Genomic DNA, 27,523 nt, shown 5'->3' on the forward strand with positions numbered 1-27,523 from the left:
CTGGCTTGTTAAAATTGATCCTGTGATTAAATAAACACCTCAGACTATCGTGTACTCCGTTGGGTGCACAATTGCATAAGGTACATTAATTTTTTAGGTACTCCTTAGGATTCACTTAGAAACATTGTAAAAGCCTACATACTTTTCTTGTTATATTTAAACGTTTAACTTAAAAAAACAATTACAGTTTTTTGCCATTATTGTTGAAAAATGGACGGCCAATAAAAAAGCCCGGAAATAAACCTTTGTTGTAAACTTGTTAACTAGTTTTGTTACATTCTTTATCATTTGTATCAACAAATAATGTTGTGGGTCAAAGACTGTGCTGTGGTTCCCGGACTAACAGCCCAAATCAATCTTTTCCAGTACTAAGCATGTATCAAAAGTGCTCCTCAGTCCACGACTAAGCACACAGATCTACCTGTTCCGATTTCAAGCTGTATGCAATATTAAACCTTCTCTAAGATTTGCTCATTCAAGTGGAAACTAATAATAATTTAAGTACCACATTCCTCTATATAGCTTTAGTTTTAAGTAGTGTTATAATTAACAGGATTGTAACGTAATAAATTGTAATAATGTATAATATTTCAATTTATTAGTTGAATGTTCGCAAAACCTATAACTTGGGACTGGTAAAAATTTCTTTTCTATCTGTCTGTCTGTCCATCTGTCTACAGGATATCTCAAAAACAAAGATTAAAATAAAACAATTAACATCATTTTTTTAAATATGTTATGACTCCGGCGTTTGGTCCGATTACCACCTGTTGTATCAGTTGTAATATTTTATAACTGAAATTGAAATAGTTTAGCCCTATAAATCAATAGCTGTTTAATCCCAAAGCTGTTTGTTATCAAACATCAAGTAATTGGATAAAAAAATGTTTTATTTGATCAAAACCATCATCCTGTTATTTGAATATATACACAGTTACTACAAGCAGAAAACAGAAAAAAAACTCTATTTTATTTTTTATTAATAACAATTCCATTTTTTACACATTCGCTACCGAGAGGACCGGAGATGGAAAATGGCGATATTTGTAATATCAGACACTGGTATCAACTAACATTGTATACTACAGTTAAAGTAGTACTGGTTTATCTATTTTGAGTGATATTCAAGCACTGTTGATGCCAGGAGGCACTGCTGGCTATGTTGGTGGGCCGGTGATGACACATACTAAAGAAATAAACACTGTATATTGTAACTTCCAAAAGTATTTAAAATTCAAATCGGTTGATAATTGAGGTTAAAAGCAGAAAACATTAATTTATTTCATATTGGTTCTTCTTTGTGGTGGCTGAGTTTGGAACTAATCCAGCCCAGTGATTTTAGTCTCCCATCACATTATTCAGCTCTTTTTGTCAAGAAGCCTTGTTACTTTTAATGCACTGGTATGCAGTTTTCCGTTTTTTTTTTCAGAAGGGAACAAGATTTTCTCTTCTCAAGGCGGTCACTGGGGCCCTCTTCTCCTTGGACGTCTCTCTCTCTCTCTCTCTCTCTCTCTCTCTCTCTCTCTCTCTCTCTCTCTCTCTCTCTCGATGTTCACGTGGCAGGTTATCTCATAAAGTCTTCTTTATGGCTTCTCTTACAGCACCTCTCTTCTGAAGGTGTGGAACAATCATTCTGTATCCTAGTTCTTTGACAAATTCAAAGCGAGTTATTACAGGTGTGTCTCTGCAGCTCATGTACAAAATGAAGCTGCAAACCATCACCTGATCTTTCTGTGTTGATGCACATTTCATGTCGAGTAAATCCACACCACATTTTGTGCTATTGTAATAACATATCATTTCTGGTTTTTCCTTTTCCTCATTAGTCTCAATGGTGTGGTGCATTGAGGATACTAGTACAACAGCTCTGTGTTTTTTGGAACAAAGCTGAGAAGACTCATATTTCCCCTTAAACCATAAAGGGAAGACATAACTGGTCTTTCAGGATGTTGTAAGAACTCTTCAAGAATTTGTTTTTATTTTATTTTTTCTCATGGTTCCAACGTAGGTCAGCTGCTCTTTGCAGTTCATGTACAACTTCTATTTATGAAAAGTAATTATCACCTGTGATATTTCTGTTGCTAGTAACAATAGGGTGAATCAGCTGAATCACAGATTGTGAAGGAATACTGAGTGTTTTTTCTCTTTCACTGAGACCTAAAGAGTCACTACCTTTATCAGTGTAAATGTAAGCATTCAGAAGACAAGATGTTTTTGAGTCACACAAACACGATTTTTAGTCCATATTTCTTTGGTTTCTGTGGCATATATACTCAGAAGCAACACCTTCCCTGGAATGGCATGAGCATGTCATCAATAGTGACATTTGACGAAGCTGAGTATACACTTTTGCTATTGGAAATAAACGTTTGACGTATTTCAGCAGCTGTCTCATCTGTTATTTTCCTCTAATCACGTGTTGCTGCATCATCAAATCTGAGGCACATTAGGAGGATTTCATACTGCTTTATCGACATGATGGCTCTATATATAGGGCGGCTTAAAGGACCTTTAGCAAACAATGATGGTATTTTTTCATCATTTGATCTGAAAATGGAAGACAATATATGTAAAACTATAAGGGCATTTATTTCTTCAACATCTGTATCCCTATAGTTGTCTCGTTTGGTCTGTTGAGACAACTTTGATCTCTCACTTGCTAGCTTTTTCTTAGTATTTGTTACCACTGTGTGTATGATAGTATCATCAAATAAAAGATTCCATACCTCTTCTTTGGTGAGCTGATTTCCCAGAGTCATTGCTAGTCCTTTTGTTCCAGGTAATGTTCTAATTATATTTATAGCGGGAGTTCTGACATTTCTTGAAGGCTCTTTGCTATTCCATGCATTTGGGGCACTATGTTGCGTTTTGATTGACCTTTTTAAATAGTACATATTCTGTTCATCATTCACTTGTAACATCTTCCCCACTACAACTGGCCCGTTCCCAAGAGCTTCCAGTAGATCATTATCCTGTTCCTCTTCTCCTGAATTTGATTCTTCTATTACAATACCTTCATTATCAGAGAGAACAAAATTTGGGTCCGCTTCTAAGTCATCTATTACATTGCTGTTATCTTCGGAATCTTCTGAAGCAGACCTCAGATGGGATCACTAAAATTTGGACCATGCGGATCCAAGTTTTTTGGTTGTCGATTTGACTGATCAATTGTAGTTTACTACTTACTAACCAAACGTTTAAAAATCTAATAATGTATACAAGTACTTAGACAAAAACAGATAAATACCGGAACTGGATCATTGTAAAATAGTAATAACAAAAACAGGAAGTACACACAAATCAAAACTACCCGTATGTCAGACCTCATATTGACAACCGAAACCATCGGTCACTGAGACCGGCATATTTTTCAATATCGATTGATACAGTGAGAATAATGCCCCGCTGAAATTGAACAAAAAATGACATGCATGCCGTGGAGGGGAGAGGAAGGTACTGTTTAGGTGGGCAACCTTCAATAGACAGTGTTGCCACTATTGGTAAATAAAATTCCTTTGCGGTCTATGAGACTGGGTTTTGGTGGTAGTGTTAAATAGCCTTGAAGTGTTCAAGAATATTGCTAATTGAATTATGTAAAGGTTCCATTTATTATAAACATCTGTGTTAAGTATACTGTTTTAGTTTACTTAAATTTAAATTCTTGTGTAATAGTTTATGACGCCAATTCTGTCATTAATGAAAAAAAATAAACATTTTTGTCTATTAATTATCCATTAGGTTTTAGTCCAGTCGTATTACCTGATTGAAAAAATAAATATTTTCTTACAGCAAACTAATGGCACAATTTAGTCAAATACATCATAAATAAATAAAAAAAACATTCCGAACCAAAATCATCTATTAGGGTGTATAGGAGGGGTGGTTTTTAGGGGTGAAAATGGTTTTTTGCAATTTGTGAGTAAACAATGCATCCTATTGAAAAAAGTCAAATGTAAAAGTTGTTGGAAATAAAAAAATCTACAACTTATGTAGTAATAATTTTTGCCCTAACCTCAATAATTTCCCAAAAAAATTCGAAAAACAGTTTTTTTGGTTTTTAATTTTTTTCTTTTACAAAAATGGTTCGATTGAGCTGAAAGTTTGATCAAATATACTTTGTGCTATTCTAAAAATATTGTATTTTTTCATTAAGAAATATTCAGCTGTTATAAAATTTTACTTTAAAAAAATATTTTGATAATTTTCAGTCACCATTTTGAAACATTTTTTTTTATCAAAAAAGGTTCTCTGACGGCTCATTATTTTAGTTTTTTGTCTATTTTGAAGAAATTAAATAAAAATTATGTAGTTTAATTGAAAAAACTGCAGAAAAATTGAAAATAAACAAAATATTGACATTTTTCATTATACATTGTATTATTTACATGGAAAAATTGTTATTATTTATTTAAATTATAATTTTTTTTAATGTTGAAGAATTTTTGAATATTTTGAAAAGTTTAGAAACATTGTTGAATGTGAAAGTTGGATTACAGGTATATATAGTACAGGTATATAATTAGTACGGTGTAATTAGACCTAAACCTCAACATCCAAAGTAAAAGTTTTCCTCCAACACCAAATTGCTCTACATAATCCCCTTATTCTATGGTAAAAAGTTACACCATTTTGAGCGTCGGGTTTGGGGGTGAGGGGGGGGAATTTAAAAAAATTACTAGTTTTTTTAGTTTATCGTAAATATTTCAAAAACTAAGCGGTTTATCCTAAACATTGTTATATACAAAAATGTTCTACGTTAAATTTTAAATAAGAATGGTCCTTTTCATAATCACTCTAAATTGTACGGTTCAAGAGTTACAGACGGTGTAAATGTTAACTTTTTCGTAATTTTGATAATTTTTTTTAAAAAATAAGCTTCGTAAAAGAATGTTGCTATTTCAGTGGCCGGTGGTATGTTAGTGATAAGCCCTTGAAGGAACGACAACCTCACCACCTTATCAAGGGGCACTCTTTTTTAAGGGAAAAGAGGCTTCCACAGGCCTAGGCCATATAAACCTGTGGTACGGAGAAACCCACCCTGAACTTTCTACGAACATTGCAACATAAATTCACTTCTTAAGCATAAATATCTTTCAAATTTGGAATGTTCAATGTCTTTATTAACTTCACTCATCCTCCAGCACATTATCCTCCTCCTCTAGCTCGTCGTCTAAGATGTTATTATTGTCCATGTTATCACATGCTTGGCCTGAGCAATTGCTGCATATGCTAGTGCATTTTAGACCACTCCTTCTGCATTCACAATTACGAACGCATTCATCTTTGCAAGTACACATTATAAGGGACAGTAATTCCTGGGGGGCTGCAGGACGTGCTGTTGTAATTGGTGTCAGGTGGTCGCCAATCTTCTTCCAACCCCACTCGAGTGGATCCTTATCTTCATTCAGCCACTGTTGTACCTGGTGGTAGGTCCTAAATGAATGCTGTCTGGACGCTCCTGAAGTGGGGGGTAGTGCATCCAACTTCAGTAATGCATGTATAGGCTGCTTTGCAATCGCTTTCAAGTAGGACTGGTAGCGGAGACAATCTAGATCTTCAGTGTTCTTGGCTCCAAACATTGCAAGTAGGAAGTAATTTCCTGCATCAGCCACTGCACTGGGGTCGGCTTTGGGGTTGTTGAAGACCAGAAGTTTTTCACAAAGAACGTTGTTGGCTTGAACTTTCCTATAAGGTGCAATTTTTCCCTTCTTATAGACAGCAGACACAGTGTCACATCCTGTGAAGGCGTATGTAACCAGAAGTACATCTTTCATATCCCCAATGCCTTGCTGAATGTCAGAAATAATGTACACTTTTTCCTGGTGATTTCCTTTTTTAGGTACGACCATTTTCAGTTTATTCCCTGAAGGTGCGTGGACAGTCAACAGTACTAATAAGTCCGTGTTATCACCAATAACACACGTTTGAACATCTTTCTTCGCTTCATCAATAGCTGTTAAGACTACTAATAGGTCAGCATCACCCGATGCTTGAAGAACTGTGCAACCACATTGTTGCAAGTGCGATGAAAGGAGGGTTATTAGACCCATCTTGTTTTTAGCACTAGCTAAAAATTCATTTTGATTTATGTTGACATGGATTGAGTCTTCTACTTTGACCACAATGTTGGAACGTGATCTTCGTAGGTGTTCTTGATCCTTTGTGTTACTTCGTTCGTAACCATCAAAAACAACAGTCGCTTTTCCATAATGAGTACATACGTAATCACTATATTGCTCGCAAATCTGTTTAAATGTAGCAGGCTGTTGCCAGACAACACGATGTAGGAGATGGCCTCCGTCAATTATATAGGACACTTTCACTGGGTCATCGATGTTTGATGATTCTTTTGAATCTGAAACCAAAACCGTCACCATTGATGATTTTTCCCCTTCCTCATCAAGCCAGATTCGTCAAACAGTGATGGAGGGTATACACAGAGTTCAAACTGAAAAATTTCCTCTAATCTCTCATCACTCCTTACTGTACACACCATCCGATGTAAGAGAGTGTTAGGATTTACACATACCATGTCGTTGTTAATTTTCACCGACTTCGTTATAGAGGCTAGAGACTTGACAGCAAACTTTCTTTTCATGTGTATTTCTTTAAATGTTTTGTTTTCAATAGCTTTGATGGATATGGCTCCTATTTCAAATGCTTTATCGCAGTTTACAGTTTCATCACCTATAACCCCTGTTGACAAGGAAGAGAGTTCAGGTGATTTAGAGAACGGATTATCTTCTTCAATCCAAGAAATGAAGGTTTGCAAGTCCTTACTGTTTCTTTTTTGCCTTGCATCTCGTAGCTCCACGTGCTGCTCTGAAGAGAGGCTGCGAACACCTGCAAACTCTTCCATTGCTTCGCACACCCAAGAACAAGTCGGCATGGAATTGATCCAAGTGGCAATAGTTGTCGCTGTGATTCCTCTACCTCCAGTCAATCCACCAATGCTTTTTAAGGACCTCATCAAAACCTGTTCTATGGTCATATCACTCCATACTCCAGACCAAAACTTTTCAGTTCGTCGGATGGTGAAATAACCACAATTAACAAATAAATCGTTTTCTTGGTGCAATGTGTTGAGAAGTTCCAGCGAGTCTTGTAGGTAAACGTGTGCAGATTTAGCGTAGTTAAAGTGACCAGATGCATGGAAAATGGGAAGCATTTGATGGACACAATGAAGGTGAAGGAGAAAGTCCCCACTCCTCTCTGCTCTTATAAACATTCGAACGATTTCAACCATTTCTATGAACTGAATCCACAGTTTTTGTGTTCGTCCAGATTCATTTGAACGCCTAAGCTGGTTTTCTAAAATGTCTACAAAGCTCTTTACCACGGTTGACTGTGCAATCTCTTCAGGAGAGGCATTTCCAAGCTTGAAATTGGAATAGACATTATTAAGCTCATCTTTATTCACACTTATGAGAGTTTCATTATTTTTCAAAAATACAGTCATCAGTGCTTCTTCGACTAGGCAGAGAGCACGAATGACCCGAGAGTAAGCTTTCCCGTTCATCATTTGTTGAACACTGTTTTTAGCATACACAGTACTATACAGCTCCTCCAAACCATTACCTGCCATGATGAATCCAATCGCTGACAAAAAGGACATCAACAAATGAAATCCTCCTAGTCTAATGAAGAGTGACTTCAACGGGCTGTCATGAGATGCTGCGGCTACTATTTCACGAGCTTTAGCATACAATGGGTGATCAAAAGTCACCATTGTTATCGTTTGACCATTGCTAGCCCCTTGTTTGGCAGCTTGAAGAAGAGCTGTATAAATTGTTGATGGATTTGAAGGAGCTAAGTTGATAAATGGAAGAGGAACTACAGCCGAAGTTTGGAACTGTTCCTTCGCATAAAGCTTTTCCATGCAGCCACTCCAACCAGGTTTACATTCTTCTGGACCTTCTAACCAGGTGCCACTCAACCAAAACATATTAAGTGTTCGTCCATTTTTGTATGAAAGTGATGGTTTGTCTTCTAGGGAAGCAAGGTTTGTAGCGACTATTTTAGAATATCCAGATGTAGCCGGGGCTTTGTAAATTTGCAAGTCAAACAGGCCTTTGTTTTCAACAGCTTCAGCAGCAACATTCTTTCGAGGTACATTTTCCTCAACCTGAAGAGCTGTTTTAGGTGTAATGCAAGCAATTCCACCCATGACGTGGAAGGTGTTATGACCATCTAGTGTGTGAACATTGTAGTCTGCATTATCGAACACGAATTGCACATAACCGTTCTCTATTCTTGTGTTCTCTTGGCAAGTGACGGATCTCTCATATCTCAACACTTCCTGGTAAGGTACACAAACACCCATATTGCACAGGGTGTCAATCAAGACCTTCGAACCAAATTTTCTGTGTAACAAAACACCCGTTCCAAGTTGGGTTGGGGATAAAAACGATCTTGGACGAGCAGCGCGTATTATACTGTGACATATTGCTGTTTTTTTCCTTTCCATAATTTGTTTTGCCCTCTGGATTTTCTCGGATGTTTGTCTTGTACAAGTAGGCTGAATGATTTCAGTTATCAAGACATTGAGCAACTCAGGTACCAGTTCAGATCCCCCTTTACAAATATCTTCAATTGTTGGAAACTGGGAATAGTCGTAACTTTTGGACTTTATCTCACGTCGAATAATTGCTGCTGCAGTTTTGATCAATCTCAGTTCCTCTTCAGCTTCATTATCACAGTTCCGATTTTTATACCAGTTGTCTGATAAAATATTAGTTGATGCTCCAGAAAAACAAATCACACTTCTTTTTCCTGGTAAAACTGCAAAATTTAAACTATTACCATAACGCTGGATAAGTTTTCTTTTGAAATGTGTGACAGTATATGGCTCAACTTCAGGGCTCAGACGAAGGAATATATTTTGTAGTTCTTCAAAGTCGTATTGACATTCATTGTTTTCCTCCAAATAATCACATAGCTTTTCAAAAGCGTCTTCTCTTTTGGCATCAGCACTAGACCCACCTTTACTGGTTGCTACTCCTTTTTCGGGCCGTGACGATCCTGGCTTTTGAAATGTCTGATAACAATGCCAGTGGTACCTCCCATCAGAACTTACGAGATCTATGACCTGAGAGAGCCTCACACTTACCTCATCTCCCCACTTGTCATGCCTGTTATTTGCTTCCGTTCTGATGCTTTCAATCAGTTCAAGTTTCTGCACTAAACTCCACTTTTCTTGAGCAGGATTCCTGCATTTAGATACATCTACACACTTGCGACCACAAAGAAAACATAAGGCTTTAAAATCAAATGATTCACGTGGTATCTTTGCTGGAGGTTCTTTTTCCATTTCAGGTGGTTTTGGACGTAATATATAGGTTTGTCGACACTTACTATGTACTTGAAGCGAATCATTCTGCAGGAACTTGGCTTTGACGCCATCTTTACGTATTTCACTGCACTGAATTATTTTGTCCACCGCCTTTCTAGTCAGAGTAATTAGTTCACCACCCTTGTCCTTACAAGGTTTTAACACACACTCCGCCATAACTAACACACTATCTCAAGTGATTTTCACATAATTCGCACGTTACTATAAACACCAACCATAAAAAATTTACTGCAAAACTGCACTAGAAGTACCACGCACAAACGTACTCAACTTGTCTCCTAAGACGACTGAAGAAGAATATCGATCGATCTGTGACAGTGCGTGAGGGAGGGGTGGAATGGAGGGGGCAGACAACAGGTGCAGAAGACAGAACCGCCATTGGTTGCGGCCCGCGGTCCAAGGTCACTATGATGGCGGCCACGCCTGCTTGTACTACCACGTTTCTCCTAACAATTATTTTTACTTATTTTTTCAACCTTCTATGGTGCCTCTTAGCCTCTTTTTGACTATAATACTGTAGTATATTATTACTCTTTAATTAAATCATTTACTTATTTCTATATAGCTTTATTTGGAAAAAAAAAACCTTAAAAATTATATCATTTTTATTTTTAAACCGTCTGCAACTCATGAACCGTAAATTTTATATGCGTACCAAGAATATGCATAGGACATTTTTTGTTTAAAATTTCATGTAGAATATTTTTGTATATAACACTCTTTGTGCTAAACAGCTTAGTTTTCAACCAATTTCCAAAAAAACTAAAAAAACTACTAAATTTCCTACTTTTTCTCCCCCTCCCCCCAAACCCGACGCTCAAAATGGTGTAACTTTTTACCAAACAATAAGAGGGTTATATAGAACAATTTGGAGTTGGAATAAAACTTTTACTTTGGATGTCAAGGTTAGGCCTTTTTTTAAGTTAATAACACCGTACTAAATAGTGTTCTTGAAACAAAAGGGCGGGGTCAATCCTATTCTTCTATTATACGGGTCTCAGTATGTTTCTAAGCATACAATAGACCTCGATCAATTGTTACAGCTTCCAAAGAACAAACAAGAAAAAATCTATTGGGAAGAAGATTATTAAAGAAGCATGTGATTTTGATTTTGAGCATCATTGTGTTTTTTGTGAAGAACCTTGTAACCAAAATAGAGCATTTCGCGGCATGCAGAAGGTTGAGACTAAAGAAAAATTTTATCAACTTTAAAGGGAAGAGAAGTTTCAGAATCATTTAATAAAAGTCTGTTAGTTAGACTGAATTTTCTAAAAGAATCAGATGAAGTTCAAGCTTATTATCATAATAGGTGCATGTCATCTTTTTATGATGGGACAAGCTCAACATCTTGTAGACATACGTCGAGTGTAGATTCTAAAGATTTATAAGTTACTGCGTGTATTACTTAAAAAAAATTCATCCGAGTGCCAATTTTCCCTTAACGACATTAAAGAAGATTTTAATGGTGATATCCCAACATTAAATACATTTTTTTAAAAATTGAGTGATAGTTTTGATAACGATCTTGTGTTCATTGAAGGCAATGAAAGGAGATACAATCATTACATTTAAAAAAAGCAGGGAAAAAATTGAGTAGAATATGGTATGAATCACGATCAGATGACGTAGAATATGAAAAAAAGATATTTTTACGTTTACTGAAAAAAATAGATAAATATTAAAAAAAAACTTTTGGAAAGAAATAGTGGTTTCTTGATTCAATTTAAATAAGAATTGTAAAAAATATTGTACAGAAATAAAAAATATATGATGAAAAATACAAATTAAAAAAAAATTTACTAAAACTCGAATTCTGTTTTTTGATTTGTTTAAAAATTTCCACGTAATTGTTGAATATGTATGATTCATTATTATTTTGCTTAATGCTTACAAATAGCACTGGTATAAAAAAAATTATAATTTAAATAAATAATAACAATTTTTCCACGTAAATAATACATTGTATAATGAAAAATGTCAATATTTTGTTTATTTTCAATTTTTCTGCAGTTTTTTCAATTAAACTACATAATTTTTATTTAATTTCTTCAAAATAGACAAAAAAACGAAAATTATTGAGCCGTCAGAGAACCTTTTTTGATAAAAAAAATGTTTCAAAATGGTGACTGAAAATTATCAAAATATTTTTTTAAAGTAAAATTTTATGATAACAGCTGAATATTTCTTAATGAAAAAAATACAATATTTTTAGAATAGCACAAAGTATATTTGATCAAACTTTCAGCTCAATCGAACCATTTTTGTAAAAGAAAAAAATTAAAAACCAATAAAACGGTTTTTCGAATTTTTTGGGAAATTATTGAGGTTAGGGCAAAAATTATTACTACATAAGTTGTAGATTTTTTTATTTCCAACAACTTTTACATTTGACTTTTTTCAATAGGATGCATTGAAACCATCAATCTGTTTAAGTATCTGTTAAGTAAGGAAAGCTGGTCTGATGTTTTTATTGACGAAAGTATTAATGAGAATTTTAACAACTTTGTAAATAGTTTTAAATATTATTATGACATAAGTTTTACTAAACATATTAGAATAAACCCTGGAAACACTAAGAAACCCAATAGGCCTACAGGAGGTACACATTGGTACACTCCTGAGCTTGGAGAAATAAAGAATAGGCTAGACTTTCTCTACTCACTAGCTAAAAATGGGAGTGAACAGCAAAATTGCAATCTCTTTAGAACCAGTTATAATAGGCTTAAAGCATGTTATAGGAACAAAATAAGAGAAGCCAAAAAGGAGGCAAATATGTTAAAAATAAAGTGTTCAGAAAACCAAACTAAATCATTGTGGAATATTGTAAATAAGTCTAAGAAGGGTTCAAGTGGAACTCTTAGGTTTGATAATAATGTTTTTACTCCAGATGAATTTAATAATTATTTTGTAAATGTTTCAAAAGAAATCAAACAGACCCTGACTAGTCAAAATACAACTCATTGTGCTTTAGATTTTTTAGTTCGTAGAGATGTTCCTGAGACTGTAACTTGTTTTAGTTTTAATGATGTCTCTGAAAATGATGTATTAAATGTAGTTAAACAGTTGTCCAATAAGTCAAGCAAAGATCATTTTGGTTTCTCAAACAGACTGGTAAAAGATACCATCTGCTGTTACATCACTCCTCTTACTGCTCTAATTAATAAGTGTCTGTCTCAAGGTGAATTTCCTAACATTTTAAAGGTTACTAAGGTGATTCCTGTTTTTAAAAAGGGTAAAAAAGATCAACTTAACAACTTTAGACCTATTGCAATTGTTCCTGTCTTATCTAAGGTAATAGAAATTATAATCAGCAAACAGCTTATGCATTACATGGAGTTTAACAAGTTAATCTGTAGTTCACAATTTGGTTTTAGAAAAGGACTTTCTACAGCCAATGCCTTAATAAAATTGGTGGAACAAATTCTAGGCTGCTTTGAAGAAAAGGAACTTGCTGCGGTCACCTTTTGTGACCTCAGCAAGGCCTTTGACTGTGTGTCTCACGAGCTTTTAGTAAATAAACTTCAGCACTATAAAATTGAAGGCTCTGCCTTAAAAATTTTCCAAAGTTACCTGAAAAATCGCAAACAATATGTAGTAAGCAACAACAAGGAATCAAGCAGCCTAGATGTAAATTGTGGTGTCCCGCAAGGGTCAGTGCTTGGCCCCATACTTTTCATTATTATGATCAATGATTTAAGTGAATGTGTACCTGCGGATGTCGTCCTCTATGCTGATGACACTACAATCATAAATAAACAACCTAGTAGCAGTCTAGCATTGGCACATGCTAAATCAAATCAAAATCTCATTCAAAATTGGTTGACTGCTAATGAATTGGTATTAAATACAAATAAAACAGTGACAACCTTTTTTGGCCTTAAAGAAAAACCAGAACAACACACAGAAAATCCAACTTTTTTGGGCTTAACCCTTGATCCAACATTATGTTGGCATCAACACATAATTGGTCTCAAAATTAAACTTAGCAGAAGCATTTATGCCTTAAAACGCTTATGTGGTGAATTGGACCAGAACGGGATCCGCACTGCCTATTTTGGTATTTTCCAATCACATATTACCTATGGTCTTGTTGTATGGGGTGGAGCCTCCCATGCCGAAGAGGTATTTATACTACAGAAAAAGGCTATCCGTATCATTGCTGGAGCTGGTAGGCTTGATCACTGTAGGGATATTTTTGTACAGCTCAGGATTCTCACTCTACCTTGTCTGTATATAATGCAATGCTTGTTGTATCTTAGAAAAAATGAAGACAGAATTATGCTCAGAAATGAAATCCACTCGTACAATACAAGAAATAGCCATTTAATAAATTTACCTCCACATAGACTTAGCAAAAGTGAAAAAAACCCTCTGCACATTGCATCTAAATTCATGAATAAATTGCCTATGGAAATGAAAAAATTAAAAGACTGTTCTTTTAAATCAAAATTATATAATTTCTTGTTAAATAATGCATTTTATTCAATAAGTGAGTTTTTATTGAGTCAATGGACTGACAATGACTTCTTTAACTAGTGAAGTACAATTATAAATTATACTGACCTGCCTATGTATTTGTGTGAAATATCTTGTGGCCAATAAATTATTCTATTCTATTCTATTCTATTGTTTACTCACAAATTTCAAAAAACCATTTTCACCCCTAAAAACCACCCCTCCTATACCCCCTAATAGACGATTTTGGTTCGGAATGGTTTTTTTTATTTATTTATGATGTATTTGACTAAATTGTGCCATTAGTTTGCTGTAAGAAAACATTTATTTATTTGACCATTTTTAACTGCTATTTCTCCTGGACTATTTGTGGATTATTTTGAATTTAGTTTGCTTATTACATTTTCAAAGTTTAGTAGTAAGTATTGTTTAAATTTTGTGTGTTTTCCTCAATTTCTCCACAAAATTTATAAACATATATTTTACCTCTTGACGTAATAAATTATTGACCAGTTTTATGTGTTAACCACAATAAAATCGATGTTTGAATTAATGAGATGGCATTTAGGGATTCTATTATTATTATTCTATTATTTTCTCCAATTAATTCATAGTGTGAATAGAAATAAAGTAATGTGTATGTTACTTTTTAGCGGGTGGAAGATCTCAGAAACATGCCTACAAATGTTCTGAAGGCCATATTTATCTTGTTGGGGAGTGTGGAAAACCTGTTGAAGAATCTCAGTGTCCCGTCTGCAAAGAGCCCATCGGTTGCAGTGGTGCTTATCCGATTTCGTCTTCTAGAGCCACAAAGTTGAATATAGCCACAGAGTTGGATAGTGACACAGAGTTGGATAGTGACACAAACTTGGATGGTGACACAAAGTTGGATGGTGACACAAACTTGGATGGTGACACAAAGTTGGATGGTGACACAAAGTTGGATGGAATCACAGTATTATATAGAGACACAGAGTTGGATAGACCCAAGAGACCACGATTCTCTCAGAAACTGTGTGAACCACCCTCATACACCTCTCATAACAGATCATCTGCAGATCAACAGGGCAGAAATTCCAGGGCTAAATCTTTTTATCCTACAAGCATTGGAAAGCATCAACATGAAAAGAACCATGGTCAATTGCCAAAATATGTATGCCTACAACAAAATATGGATTCAAATCATCGAGAATCATTCCACACCGGAAATACCTACCGTGTACCAAATTCTTTCACACCTCTTAATCTGTCTAAAAATGTATCTTCCAGTCAAGGCTCTCAAATTTTCTTACCAATGAATCCAGATAGATTTACTTATTCAAGAAATTTTCCTTCACAGTTGAATAAGACAATGCATTTGAGGGGAACAAGTTCAGATGTAAACAAAATTATATTACCAAGTCCATCCGCTTCTGAATATTCATCTACAAAGTTAGCTGTGCATTCGAACATGTCTTACAGCTCTGGACAAGCCCAAAACAGTTTGAACATGCCTGGACTAAGTAGTTCATCACAATATATACCTTCAGATACCAACATGTATCCAAATATAAGGAAATCCTTTGGTACATTTCATCCTTCCACATCTCATCAACCAGTGATGCAGTCACAGTTTGGAGCTATAGAACATGTAAGTGTAAACTTCAGTTTTTAAATACCAATAGAGTGGTTAATGAATGAATAAATGAATGCGTTATTTACTTCATTTCCAATATTTAAACACAGTTACAAACAGAAAAGGAAACATAAAATTCCATTATCAAAATTGTTATACTATTCTGTAAAGGGTATACTAATTACTCTAAACAATGATACATAAAAAAATTAATTACAATGCATTTTTTCCATGCGTTGAATAATTAAATTTTAATGATGTCATTGTGACTTTTGTGTGTAACTTTCTCAAAATTCCATTTAAGCTAGTCATGCTAGCTCCCTTTTGTTTGTCTTATACATAAATGAAGGAAAAATATTTTATTACTATCGTGTAAATTTTTACCCATAAGTTATAATGTTTCATATCACTTTAATTACTTTTAAACTAAATATAATATGGCTTAACTAAATACAAATATAGTGGTGTAGAGACTTAGTTGTGCGTATCAACATTATTTCTTTGTTCTATAGACAAGCACATCCTCATCTAATCACCTTTTTCGAACCACTACAAATGTACCAGTTGTGCGTATCAACATTATTTCTTTGTTCTATAGACAAGCACATCCTCATCCAATCACCTTTTTCGAACCACTACAAATGTACCATCTTTGACTTACCGGACTGATGCCACCATCACTACATCAAGTGATCCAGCCAGTCATGTGTAGGTATCATTTTGATTCAAGTAATAACTTTTATGTAGCCTAAGATTATTGTTGTGTGCATTATTATGAAAGCTCTTAAATACACTGAAACCATACAAGACCAAGCGAAATAGGCAATGTGATGTTTTTAATACTGCAAAAATTCATTGTCAACTACAATTACCTATAAGTTACTAATAAGAACCATTAATTTATTGAAAAATGCTAAAGCTAGGATGTGATATTTAGAATTGGCCTTAGGATTACTAAGGTCACTTTAGATACTTATTATATCAGTAAACGAAATAAACCCTTATAGTACATCTCAATATTTACTATTAAGCATTACATTTCAACCAATGAAAAGTGTTTTTATTATTTGTAATAACGGAAGACCTGAGAAATCTTTTTGCTATAATTTACAACTTTTGTATTAGTTGTTTGATATGCTTTAAATTTAAAACCAAAGTGTACTTGAACAAAATAAGCTTATACTGGGCTTTAAACCTCAAATAAAATAACCATTTTTAAATGAACTATATTATTGATGTAACAACATTTAAGTTGTGTCGTAATTGTCAATACTGTAATACAATATAGTTTAAATTTAAAAGTATTTCTACTAATATATTAATATTTAAAAAAGAAATAAAACAAAATAAAACTGAGTTTAACCTTTGAGATATCCAATTAATTGTAGCTAAAAATATGATAAAAGGTTATAAAATAATTATCTAAACTCAGACTTAAAAATTAACGAATTTACAGTAGTCACTTATACTATGTTATGTTCAATGAATTTGTCCATTGTGTAGAATGCTCTTTCATTTTTCTTTTATAAGATTTGTCATTGGTTTCTAATTTTAGTACAATCTGGGAGTTTGTTGTAAAATCTGTCTCCTGCTTGCAACTAAAGATTTCTAATAAATTCAGTCCATGTCAATTAAATTTGAAGGTAATGGATTCTAATCCTATCACTAAAAATTTCAACTTTTAAAAATTTACTATTAGATTTACCTGAAAATTAAAATCAAGTACGCTTCTAATGATAAATACATAAAACATATGATCACATACTGAAGATTCCGGGTTCTAATACCTTTTACATATGTATTACATAATTTTTATGTATTAGTTAGTATATTCGTGTGAAGCTTAAAATCAAAGTAGAGATCAAGAGAATTTGAGACAGTTTCAAGTCTAGACGACTTGACGTCCCGAAATGAAGAAGCAGAAAATTCTACTTTAAGAAAAACACCAACACTCGTTTATAATTTAATGCTCCTATTCAGTACCATTCACAATATAATTTTATCACCTCAAAAAAATTTGCAATAATATTTCCAAGCATTATAAAATACTAGCTCACACGGCCACACTTTGTTGTAGCATGGTTATTATACGATTAATATATCCAACTGCGCAGCTGATTTTCTGTCTTTCTCAGTTTCATTCTTTAAATGTATGTAGATGCTAGCAGTTACCCATTATTCCCCCACAATTTTGTAGACTTTGCACGTGTATGAGAATTTCTGGTTCAAATGAATTATATTTCTGTTGCCAATGTTGAGTTAGCCTTGCTGCCACGCTCAAGTCAATTTTTCAAAAAGTATATACTTATTATGGCCCTATTGTAATTTACTCTGGTCTGTGGATTTTTTGTTCTATAGTTGATTTTGCCTGGTTTCTCGATTGAGAAAATATATATACATACATAGGACAGAGAAGCCTACTTCAAAAGACAACTAAGATGGGTTATATAAGACTTTAAGGATATAGTAGTAAAATACATACAGTAACTTTGTCTTTTATATCACATTACAGTACTAACTGTGCACTGCATACTTAACATTTGCTAAAATCTAAGTTAAAAGTACATTTTTACTAAAATGTTTTATTATCTTACCTGGATATTTTCTAACTCTAAGCTAAACACGTTTGCAGAAAAGGTTGATATAAGAAGTGATGTTACTATTATGTTTAATCTATGCTCTCAAGACTATAATTGTAAACAAATTGAAAAATTGTTGTTAAATTAATCAAACGTATGGTTGTGCTGTCATAAATCTACGTTTACACAGAACAGTTGATTACATTAAACTGGCTGTAGAAGTGAATTCAACCCTTTATCTATAAAAAGACCTACATTATACATATATTGTATTGATGGAAAAGATATTTTTACATCCCTTGGCAAACAAAAGAGAAATTGTGTTAGCCTATTAAGTGATACGCTTCAGTGGCACTCGGCCAAATTCCATGGTTGTACATGCACCATGATAGAGAACTAATTATTGTCTATGTAGAAATGAAACCAACATCAAGCCCACTGATGAAATCTTTCTTGAGATATCTTGCTGCATGATACATTCACATTTTTTTTCATTAAATTGGAGTTTATATCAGTGTTTAAATAATAAAAGTCTACACACCAAGTCACCAAAATGATGTATGAGTTGGGATAATTAGGCTAAATGTATTAACCTGTTGACGAGTGCGCACGGCATTTTGCCGTGCCGCTATGACGGTCCATACTGAGTGCCTCATTGACCAGTGACAGAATTTTAGGGAATAAAATAAAAATAACTTTTAAATGTTAATAAACTTGTTTATTATAGTTTAAATGTATATAAAAATACATTGTAGATTGTTAAAAGCAATAATCTCGTTTTAAAACTTTCCTAGTGTGTGATACTGCTCAAAACAAGGATATACCGTATACAAAGGGTGACCTTACATGTTCAACATTCATAGCTGGTTTCTGTTCTTCTTTGTCCAGTTCGAGTGGTGTGTTTGCACACATAGCACTGCCTGAGTAGTTTACGCTTCTTTTTGTCATTCTGGGGAGTGGACTTATAAAATGACGACCTTGGAGGCTTAGCGGGTCTTGTGTCCCGCCTCCGTAAAATAGTTTTAAAAGTTATCACCAGGTGCCACCACGATACAGGACTAGCAACACTGTAGAGCGACACTATTAGGAACAACTAAAAAGTTCCAAAAATCTCTGCTAGACGTCACAGTAAGTCAGTGAGAACGAACTGACAGTCATTAGTCTTCAACGGAAAATGCCGTGCTCCCTCATATGGGACCAAACGGCAAATGCCGTGCGCACTCATTTGGGTATGTTTTGCGGCACTCGTCAACAGGTTAATGATGTATGAGTTGGGATAATTAGGCTAAATGTATTAATGGTGTATGAGATGGGATAATTAGGCTAAATGTATTAATTATGTATGAGTTGGGATAATTAGGCTAAATGTATTAATGATGTATGAGTTGGGATAATTAGGCTAAATGTATTAATGTGTCGCATGTTAAAATATTTTATGAGTATACTGAGCTTGTTTACAAACTTATTTATTTTGCTATTTTTTCATTGCCATCATGGTTACCCTAAAGACCAATGTAATAATATTTGCTAATGCTCAGACAAATCTCATGGTGATCTCAGACCATCATCAACAAACTCAGTGTTCCTCATACATTCCGGAAGTTTAACGCACAATTTCAAGTGTTTAGGTCAGTTCGTTCTCGAGATATCATGCATACAGACAAACAGAAATGTAATTTTTCCATCCCTCAAGTGAAAGGCTTCGCTAACACTCAGCTAATAAATATAAAATTGTATAAAAGTAATCATCTCAAACTATTTTGGAAAATATATAGATTTTATCAAGTAAAAACTGTTGATGGGCAATGCCTAATTACAGAAATATGGCATTATTTTAAACACTGAGGTGTATGGAGATGAAAAACAGTCAGTGGCTCTGGAGAGGGGTTGAGTGGGTGGTAATAGTTATACAAAAATTCAACCTGTATAAATTCCTTCTGATATTGATTTACTTTTTACCTTTATTAATTAGGTTAGTTGAATAAATTACTAATAATTGTCTATGAATGCAACCTCAGATTTGTAATTAACTGCAAGTAAGAATTGTAAGGGTGAAATCCCTAGAGAACCTATGTTTCCACTGACATGTTGGACTTTGGATCTGAATTACAGATAGCACCATGTCTGTAACCATAGTTCTTTTTATCCATACCATTGACCTTGTACTATATCAGCTGTCCTCTTTATTCTTTCTATTCAATAAGATCCTCACATAGGCCAGTTGGCCAGGATGATGGGCAGAATTAGGCCTAAAAAGGGATTGGCCCCTCCTATAAATAAAAAGATGCAAAAACAATAATGATCATTATATCCTAACTAATACAAAACAACGCCTACACTTGATTTTAAATATATAATCCTTTTATAACAATTAGTATTTAAATTAATACCTGCTCCTAAACCTATTTGCATGTTTTTATATGTCTGGACCTATTTACTATTAGCTGTATTATACTTTACTATAAAACCAGCCTTAATAACTATCTCATATTTCGTTACTTAGAATTCTCACTATATAGTATTTATATTTGCAGATTTATCCAGAACAAGAACACATCTGATACAAAGTGTGGAGCCAAAAAACCAGTGGCTCTCGTTGAACCTTTCAAGAGAAGTTAAAGAAATTGACACTGATTTTCTTAGTTACAGTATTTCAATTAGACTTAGTTGCTTTTAGATGTATTTTATGTAGGATCCAACTAAAAGTTTTGTTGCTGTTGTGTTTGCAACAACGGGACAAACAAAAATACACTTTATGAGACAAGCCACCCAAAGCTATAATATGCTAGTGGCATGCATGTTTATCAGTAATGTTTCTTGAAGATATTTTGTCTCAGATATCTTATTAAATGGAGTGTTTTATTTTATTGAATCTAGCCATTTTCACTTCTGCACGTTAACAAAAATAATGAATAACTTAAAGTTTTTCTGTTATATACTTTACTTATATAAAATATAATTATCAATAAATTTGAAAAAATATTGAAGTATGTATTTTAGTTGGATTTTGTGTTTATGGCTGATTGTAATTATAAGAGTATAGTTGTATTGTCTTCAGTACCTACATCGTAGGTAGGTTGAAATTTTGTGTGTGAGTTAGATGATATTTTTACATTGTTTGTTATATAGAATATTTTAACAAAAAAGAGATATTCGATACAAGCAGCTTTGCTAATAAGTAGCAACTACTGTAGTGTGTAGTATATAGTACTAGTAGTATGATTTAATCATCTTAAACTAATTCTTACTGTTTATACTATCAATATATTTTTTGTAGTCTTAGTTTTTGATACTTTGAATTCAGGTACAGTTAACTTCCCAACCAGCATGAATTCAACAATTACTTGTTCTCCACAGTGAGTAAATTTATAAAGCTTCACCAAACTTGATACTCTATAATCAAATTGTAGGGTCTGTAAAGGGCGAAATATTGTAATGTTGTGCATATCAGCTAAATGTTGGACAACCTATTTTAAAACAATTTTTCTGCTGATAATCAAATTTCTTATTACATTATTATTTTTTATTTTTTTCATTTTCATATCAATCTGTTTATTTACAGATAGAAAGGGCCCCTTACATTGTGGTGTCTCTGACTATAAACTTTACACAACTCTAAAAGCGAATGGATTTAGGTGAAAGAAGTACCTATAAAATGTGATATATCCAAAACTGTGTAACTAAATACAATGAAATTATATGATTTATATTTTTAAATTTTTATGGGATACTCAGTGCCATTGCAGTTTAAAATTTTACTCATCATTTCAAACAGTGTACATTGCAATATTTCAGACCTGCGAGACAAGAATAATACATCAGAATAATGGTTTTTTAATTTATTGTCGGCCTACCTTATCACTCCAATGCAATGTAATGTAAGTTTTCCCCCTAATGTATTACTTAATCCAGGGTCAAAAAATGAATGATATGTGTAACATTTAAATGAGCATAGCAACAAGGATATGTTACAATGTTTATTTAAATTTCAATATACTGTGTTGTATACGACGATCACTGTGCACATCTTATGTATTGTATCTTAACCCTTTAAGGAATATGGACGTCATATGACGTCTTCCTTTGATAGTCTAAAATGAGTAATGAATGAAATCCCAAAAAATACCAAAAGGAGTAAAAAATTAAAATCTTTAAAATGTCTTAAAACATATTTATTTACATTTAAAAGCTTAATAAAAAAGGACTACATGTTCTACAAGTCAATATTTCAGTACTTTTTCAAAATCAAATGTCTTCCTCACTACGGCAGACTCAATCAGTATTGTCTGCTATTTGGACAACAGTAACAAACTAGATGGTTGTTTAACAAATATATCACTCTCACAAGATAAATATGGCCACAGTATGCAGTATTCAAGGAATGGCTAGTATAATGTGGCGGCATACTCTAACAGCAAAGCGATGCACGTGCGACGCGACCTTGAGTCGGTGGCTTCTACCGGGTGTCTACTGTGATCTGGTGGTAAAATCAGATTACAAGTGAATACGAGCACAAACTTGGAAGTTAAATATGTTGACGATAGATGGAACCATTTTACAGACTAATCTACCTAAAGGCAATCAGTAATAGCAATGCATTTACGATAATACAAATATGCAGAGGCTAAACGTCATATGAAGTCCGTACTCCTATGGTCCACTATGAGAATATACGTCATATGACGTCCTTATTCATTATGTAGCTTTTACACGCACTCCTTAAGGGTTAAGTGATTTGATGCACCGTAATTGTACTTTGTTCAGTTTTCTAGTTGGTATTTAATGCAATTAAGATCTGTCAATTTAGTAGTGCCTTAACAAGTGCCTTCAAATTATATTGACTTTTAATTTTTCGTATACAAATAAAGTGTCATTTTAGATTGTTAGAAGACTGTTAATAAACAGACTTGATGTTGCATATATTGTCATTTTAGATTTCTATATAGTGTGTATATTATATTCCTTCTGAATAGCTCCAAACCACATTAATCAATTAGTTTATGACTTAAGAACAAATTCTAAATATCATTCTGTTTTCTTGATTTTAATGATTTGTACTTTTTATTCTTCAGGCACATACTTTTGAATATAAAATAATGTTATGCTCAATGTTAACATAACTATGTTTATAAAATTGTCTCATTGTCTCAAATACAATTCTATAAAGTATGTAACAGTAATTCCCACTCTAATAATTTTAGTTTGTCTTTACATGACAAGTATGTTTTATATCTCTGTACAATATTGCTACTGTTACGTTTTAATGTTATTATTTTTAAAAGAGCAGCACTGTTTAAGGTACATTTTATGTTATGTCATCAATAATATTACTCCTGATGTTCTGTTACAAACCTTCATGTCTAACATTTGACCTCTGGTGCTCTCTTGTGGAGTAATGCTGGAGTAGACGGTAAAGTGTTCCTACAGGAAATGGCTGTGTGGACGCACATTGTTGGCCAGTTTCCATTAGCCTTGGAATATTTACTCTGCCGTTTTTGTATTTATTGTATACTATCCTTTAAATCAAACATAACCTTTCTTATATACTTCAGGCGTAACGTTAGTACAGTCAGATGTACGCACTAAAATGGCCAGATGCATATAGCACTCAAAATATTGTTGGTTATCCAGGGCACAAAGCTAATTAATGTGTGTTACTATAGAATATTAGATTTATACCTAAAGAAAAAATGTAATACTTAAGATCAGTACTTTTAAAAGACTGCTTTAATACACACATGTCTTTATACTTGCCAGGAGTGTTACAGTGTTGATTTTAGCTGATTGATATGTACTATAGCTAGAGTTGTAATGGCACATAACATACTCACTACCGAAGGGCACATCAGTGGATGATGAGAGTCTTGGTAGCCAAAGTGTTAAATTTTATTTACTGTTTCTTGTTATTTTTTTTACATATATTGAATAATTGTTGATAATAATATAATGCTATATTGGATACAAATTTATAATTCTATCTATAAGGCCAGATATATCAGTGGTACTGGCATTAATCGATCAGATCAACTTATTCTAGTTTAAAACATTATTGTTTTAAAATATGTATATTATAATTTTTCTAAATTTATAGTATAATTAATACAATTTTAGGCATATTTTTAATTTTAAAATTCTTGTAATAATTCACTGGTTTTTTTTAAACATTATTATAAAAAAAATATTATAAATCTACATTAAGCTGTGTAAATTTAAAATAAATTGCTACTGGACAAGATAATGCTATCATGTGTTTTGTTTAGATGAACAAAATGTACACATATAAACTTACTTTTAAATTATCTAATTGGGCTGTCTTGTTATCTAGTAATAGGTATGTACCCGTAAAAGACTATCATCCAGAAAACTATTTTTCATTACAAAGAATTTATATCTGTTACTTATGTTTTTGTTATTTGTGGGTATTGTTACCAATCATTGGAGTAACTGTTTTGTAAATGAACAGTAGTAGGTAGTGGCATTTTCGTAAAATTTACAAGAATATTTTATAATTTACTTTGAGAACTGTAAAAGAGTGATAACTCTTTTTGGCAATAACCAAAAACCATTTACACAAAAATACTATGTACACTAAGTGTAATTATTGTTAGTAGTTGTATTTTACAATAGTTTAAAAAAAATAATGTACTCTCCCTGTTACATTAAAATGTACAAGGTTGTAACAAAAGTTTACAGAGGCGACCTTGAGCCACAGGAGTTTCTCAGAGTTTTTGGCAAAATTTTGTAATGCTTATTAAACAATATTTTATTTTTGTAAAAAATTATCTAATTATAATCTTGCTTTAGGTTAAGTGTTAGAGAGGGCTTCTTAGCCCTAACTTCGCCTGGTAAAATAAGACATTCTTTACTTTACTTTTTTTTTTACTTTAAAATAACTAGAGGAGCACAATAATTTATTATTGGTATAGTTGATTTTAGTGTGTTTTATAGGATTTAGTAAAATTAACAGCATCTTAATAAACTCCACTGTACAACAAAGCTGTATTATAATGAACATTTACACAGTAAAGAAAATATAAACTCCAAGTGGAATAATTCCTGTGCTTACAATCCATGATGAGCAGTACAAACAGTTGACTGTAAACAACAATACATTTGACGCTATACATTACTCTTAGAAATTTTGTAATAAAGAGTTTCTGAACAGCTATTTATTTCTAATTTATTTTCATATAGAATATGTAGAATAAAAATCAGTACTGGTCAATCCACAGCGGTAGGGGAATTCATCGTGTATAATAGTTACGGCAAACCACATCAAGATGTTTTCAAAAATGTCAAAATTATTTTGTAATTACCGAATTCTTGACAGCTTCAACTAAGCCGTGTTACGTATTGGATATCTGCAATGAAGACATTTAACATATTTGTAATAGTGTAATGTAACAATATTGCGTGTTTAAGTATTTTGGATTTCCATTGTTTTATGAGTTCCATGATTTAATACGTTCGCTACAGACATGTAATAACCATCACCTCAGCCCAGTGTCAGTTATAAGTAATGTGCCAAACTCTCTCCATACACCGATGTCAACTATAGGTGACACTCAGGCTGAATGAACTGGACCAACGTCAACTATTGTTGATGCGAATACAATGTTGTTTTAGTATCTCTTAAACCATTTCATCTATGTTTTGACAGATTTTGTTTTTCAGCCTGCAGGAATATTTGAAAATTATGCTGACCACTTGGTCTCTCATTGGGATTATGTTTACTGGTATTTTGTCATCCTTATCTTCAGAGCTGTCCTTAGAAAATGTGAGGTCTGGAGCAAAACATTTTTGTGAGGCCTTGATCAACGATTTCTAGGGGGGGGGGGGGTTTGGGTTACTCCACAGGGGAGTGGAGGGTCCAGGGATCCTCCTCCGGAAATTTTTGAAAAATTGTACTTGCAAAGTAGTTATTTTAAGCACTTTGACGAAGAAAAAAAGTTTAATCTCTTACAGTCTGAAAAGGGGCTGTGTAGATGCAAAACTCCTATTCGGGTTGGTATTACTTTTAGTTATTTTCTTGTAGGTTTATAAAAAGAACTAAAGTGTTTTGTAAAATAACCTAGAATAATAACAAAGTTTATTTTAAAAGTTATTATAGGCAGAAAAATGTAAAATAAATAATAATTTTGGTCTGATAGAAAATAAATAAATTAGAATAACAACTAAATTTTTTTTATTGGGTATTTAATTTAATAATTAATTATCATTACAAACATATTATTACAAAATATTAATGTTATTTGCACATATTATTACTGCATTTATAATATTTTTGACAATCGGTCTGAATGGTGCTCATAGGTAGGTAGATATTATGTAATAAGTGTTTACATCTGTAAAATAATTGCACTTAATTTTACATTAGAACCCCAGGTAAAATATGAGTTGAAAGCGATAACAAAAATAATATTGTAAATGCAATTGTCAATAGTCCATGGTTAGATCATTTTTTATATTGTGTTAAAGGAATTATAAACCTCACCCTTTATTAACTGTACTTTTATCGCTTTCATTCCAGCGAAGCTGTCAATAATGTCATCAAAATTGATTTTGGCTGCTGTGTCGGATTCAAATGATAACATTGCCAGGGATGATAGTATTTCTTAACCCATGGATGATTTTACAAATATGTTTTGATAAGTTTAAAGTGGGAAAAACTCCTTTCTGTGCTTGCCACAGTAACAGGTATAGTCAGTAAAATTCTATATGCAATGAATGGTTGGGAAATGGGTTTTGAATCCTGTTAATAAATTAATCTAATAATCCCAACAGCTGTTTTCACCTCAGCTGATAGGAGTTCATGAAGAACCTTAAGTTCAGAAATAAGTTCATGTCCACAAACATCCTTTTCTTCAAAACATAGGAACGATTCTAGGTCTTTACATTTTTGAAACAATTTGTCTTCTTTTACTGCTTTTAGTTCTTTTACATGATACCAAAATCCAAATATATTATTGTGATTGGCAATTCGTTCAAATCTTTTCAAGGACTGTGCTGATAACCTTTTTTGTGTTATCCAATAACAAAGAAATACTTCACTTTAAACATTTGCTTGCCGGATTCTGCCATAGGATCATCTCCCTTGTACTCAAACTCTTCTTTTCTTTCTTTGCCTGACTTTGAAATTTGGCTCTACACCCTAAGTTTCATTAAGTTCTCTTGCTACCAGTGTTGCTGCCACAAAACCTTCAGCTATACATTTCTGAAGAAACTGAACTAGCCCTTGAAGTAACTGCGACACATCTCCAAGGAGCATTTTTTTGAGCCTGTAGGCTTTTGCTAACACTGTTAACTGCAAACAGCACATCATACCAAATACATAGGGCTAGTAAGAATTCATAGCTACTTATTTAATTCATAATCGATCGTGCTGCACTAGTGGCTTTTGGATCCTCAGTGACCTCAACTATCATCTAATGCAGTATGAATATCCTTAATTTGATATCAAAGTGTTTTATGCTCTAGTTTACTTAACCAACAAGTGTCACAGGACCTTTTTACATTCAGGTT

At 33.2% G+C, this 27,523-nt stretch overlaps 1 protein-coding gene across 3 annotated transcripts in view; it reads left to right on the top strand.

Annotated features, from left to right (window-relative positions):
- The window catches only part of LOC124355060, an 88,285-nt gene extending 63,481 nt beyond the window's left edge, over positions 1 to 24,804 (top strand). For all 3 annotated transcript variants that reach the window (XM_046805973.1, XM_046805971.1, XM_046805972.1), the window contains 3 exons: positions 14,461 to 15,437; positions 16,021 to 16,130; positions 20,536 to 24,804. In XM_046805973.1, the coding sequence (XP_046661929.1) occupies positions 14,461 to 15,437; positions 16,021 to 16,130; positions 20,536 to 20,620 (1,172 nt within the window). In that variant the 3' untranslated portion in view covers positions 20,621 to 24,804. The remainder of the gene's footprint in view (positions 1 to 14,460; positions 15,438 to 16,020; positions 16,131 to 20,535) is intronic.
- The last annotated feature ends 2,719 nt before the right edge of the window (positions 24,805 to 27,523 follow it).

Source organism: Homalodisca vitripennis, chromosome 2 (genome assembly GCF_021130785.1).
Source record: "Homalodisca vitripennis isolate AUS2020 chromosome 2, UT_GWSS_2.1, whole genome shotgun sequence".
NCBI classification, from domain to species: domain Eukaryota; kingdom Metazoa; phylum Arthropoda; class Insecta; order Hemiptera; family Cicadellidae; genus Homalodisca; species Homalodisca vitripennis.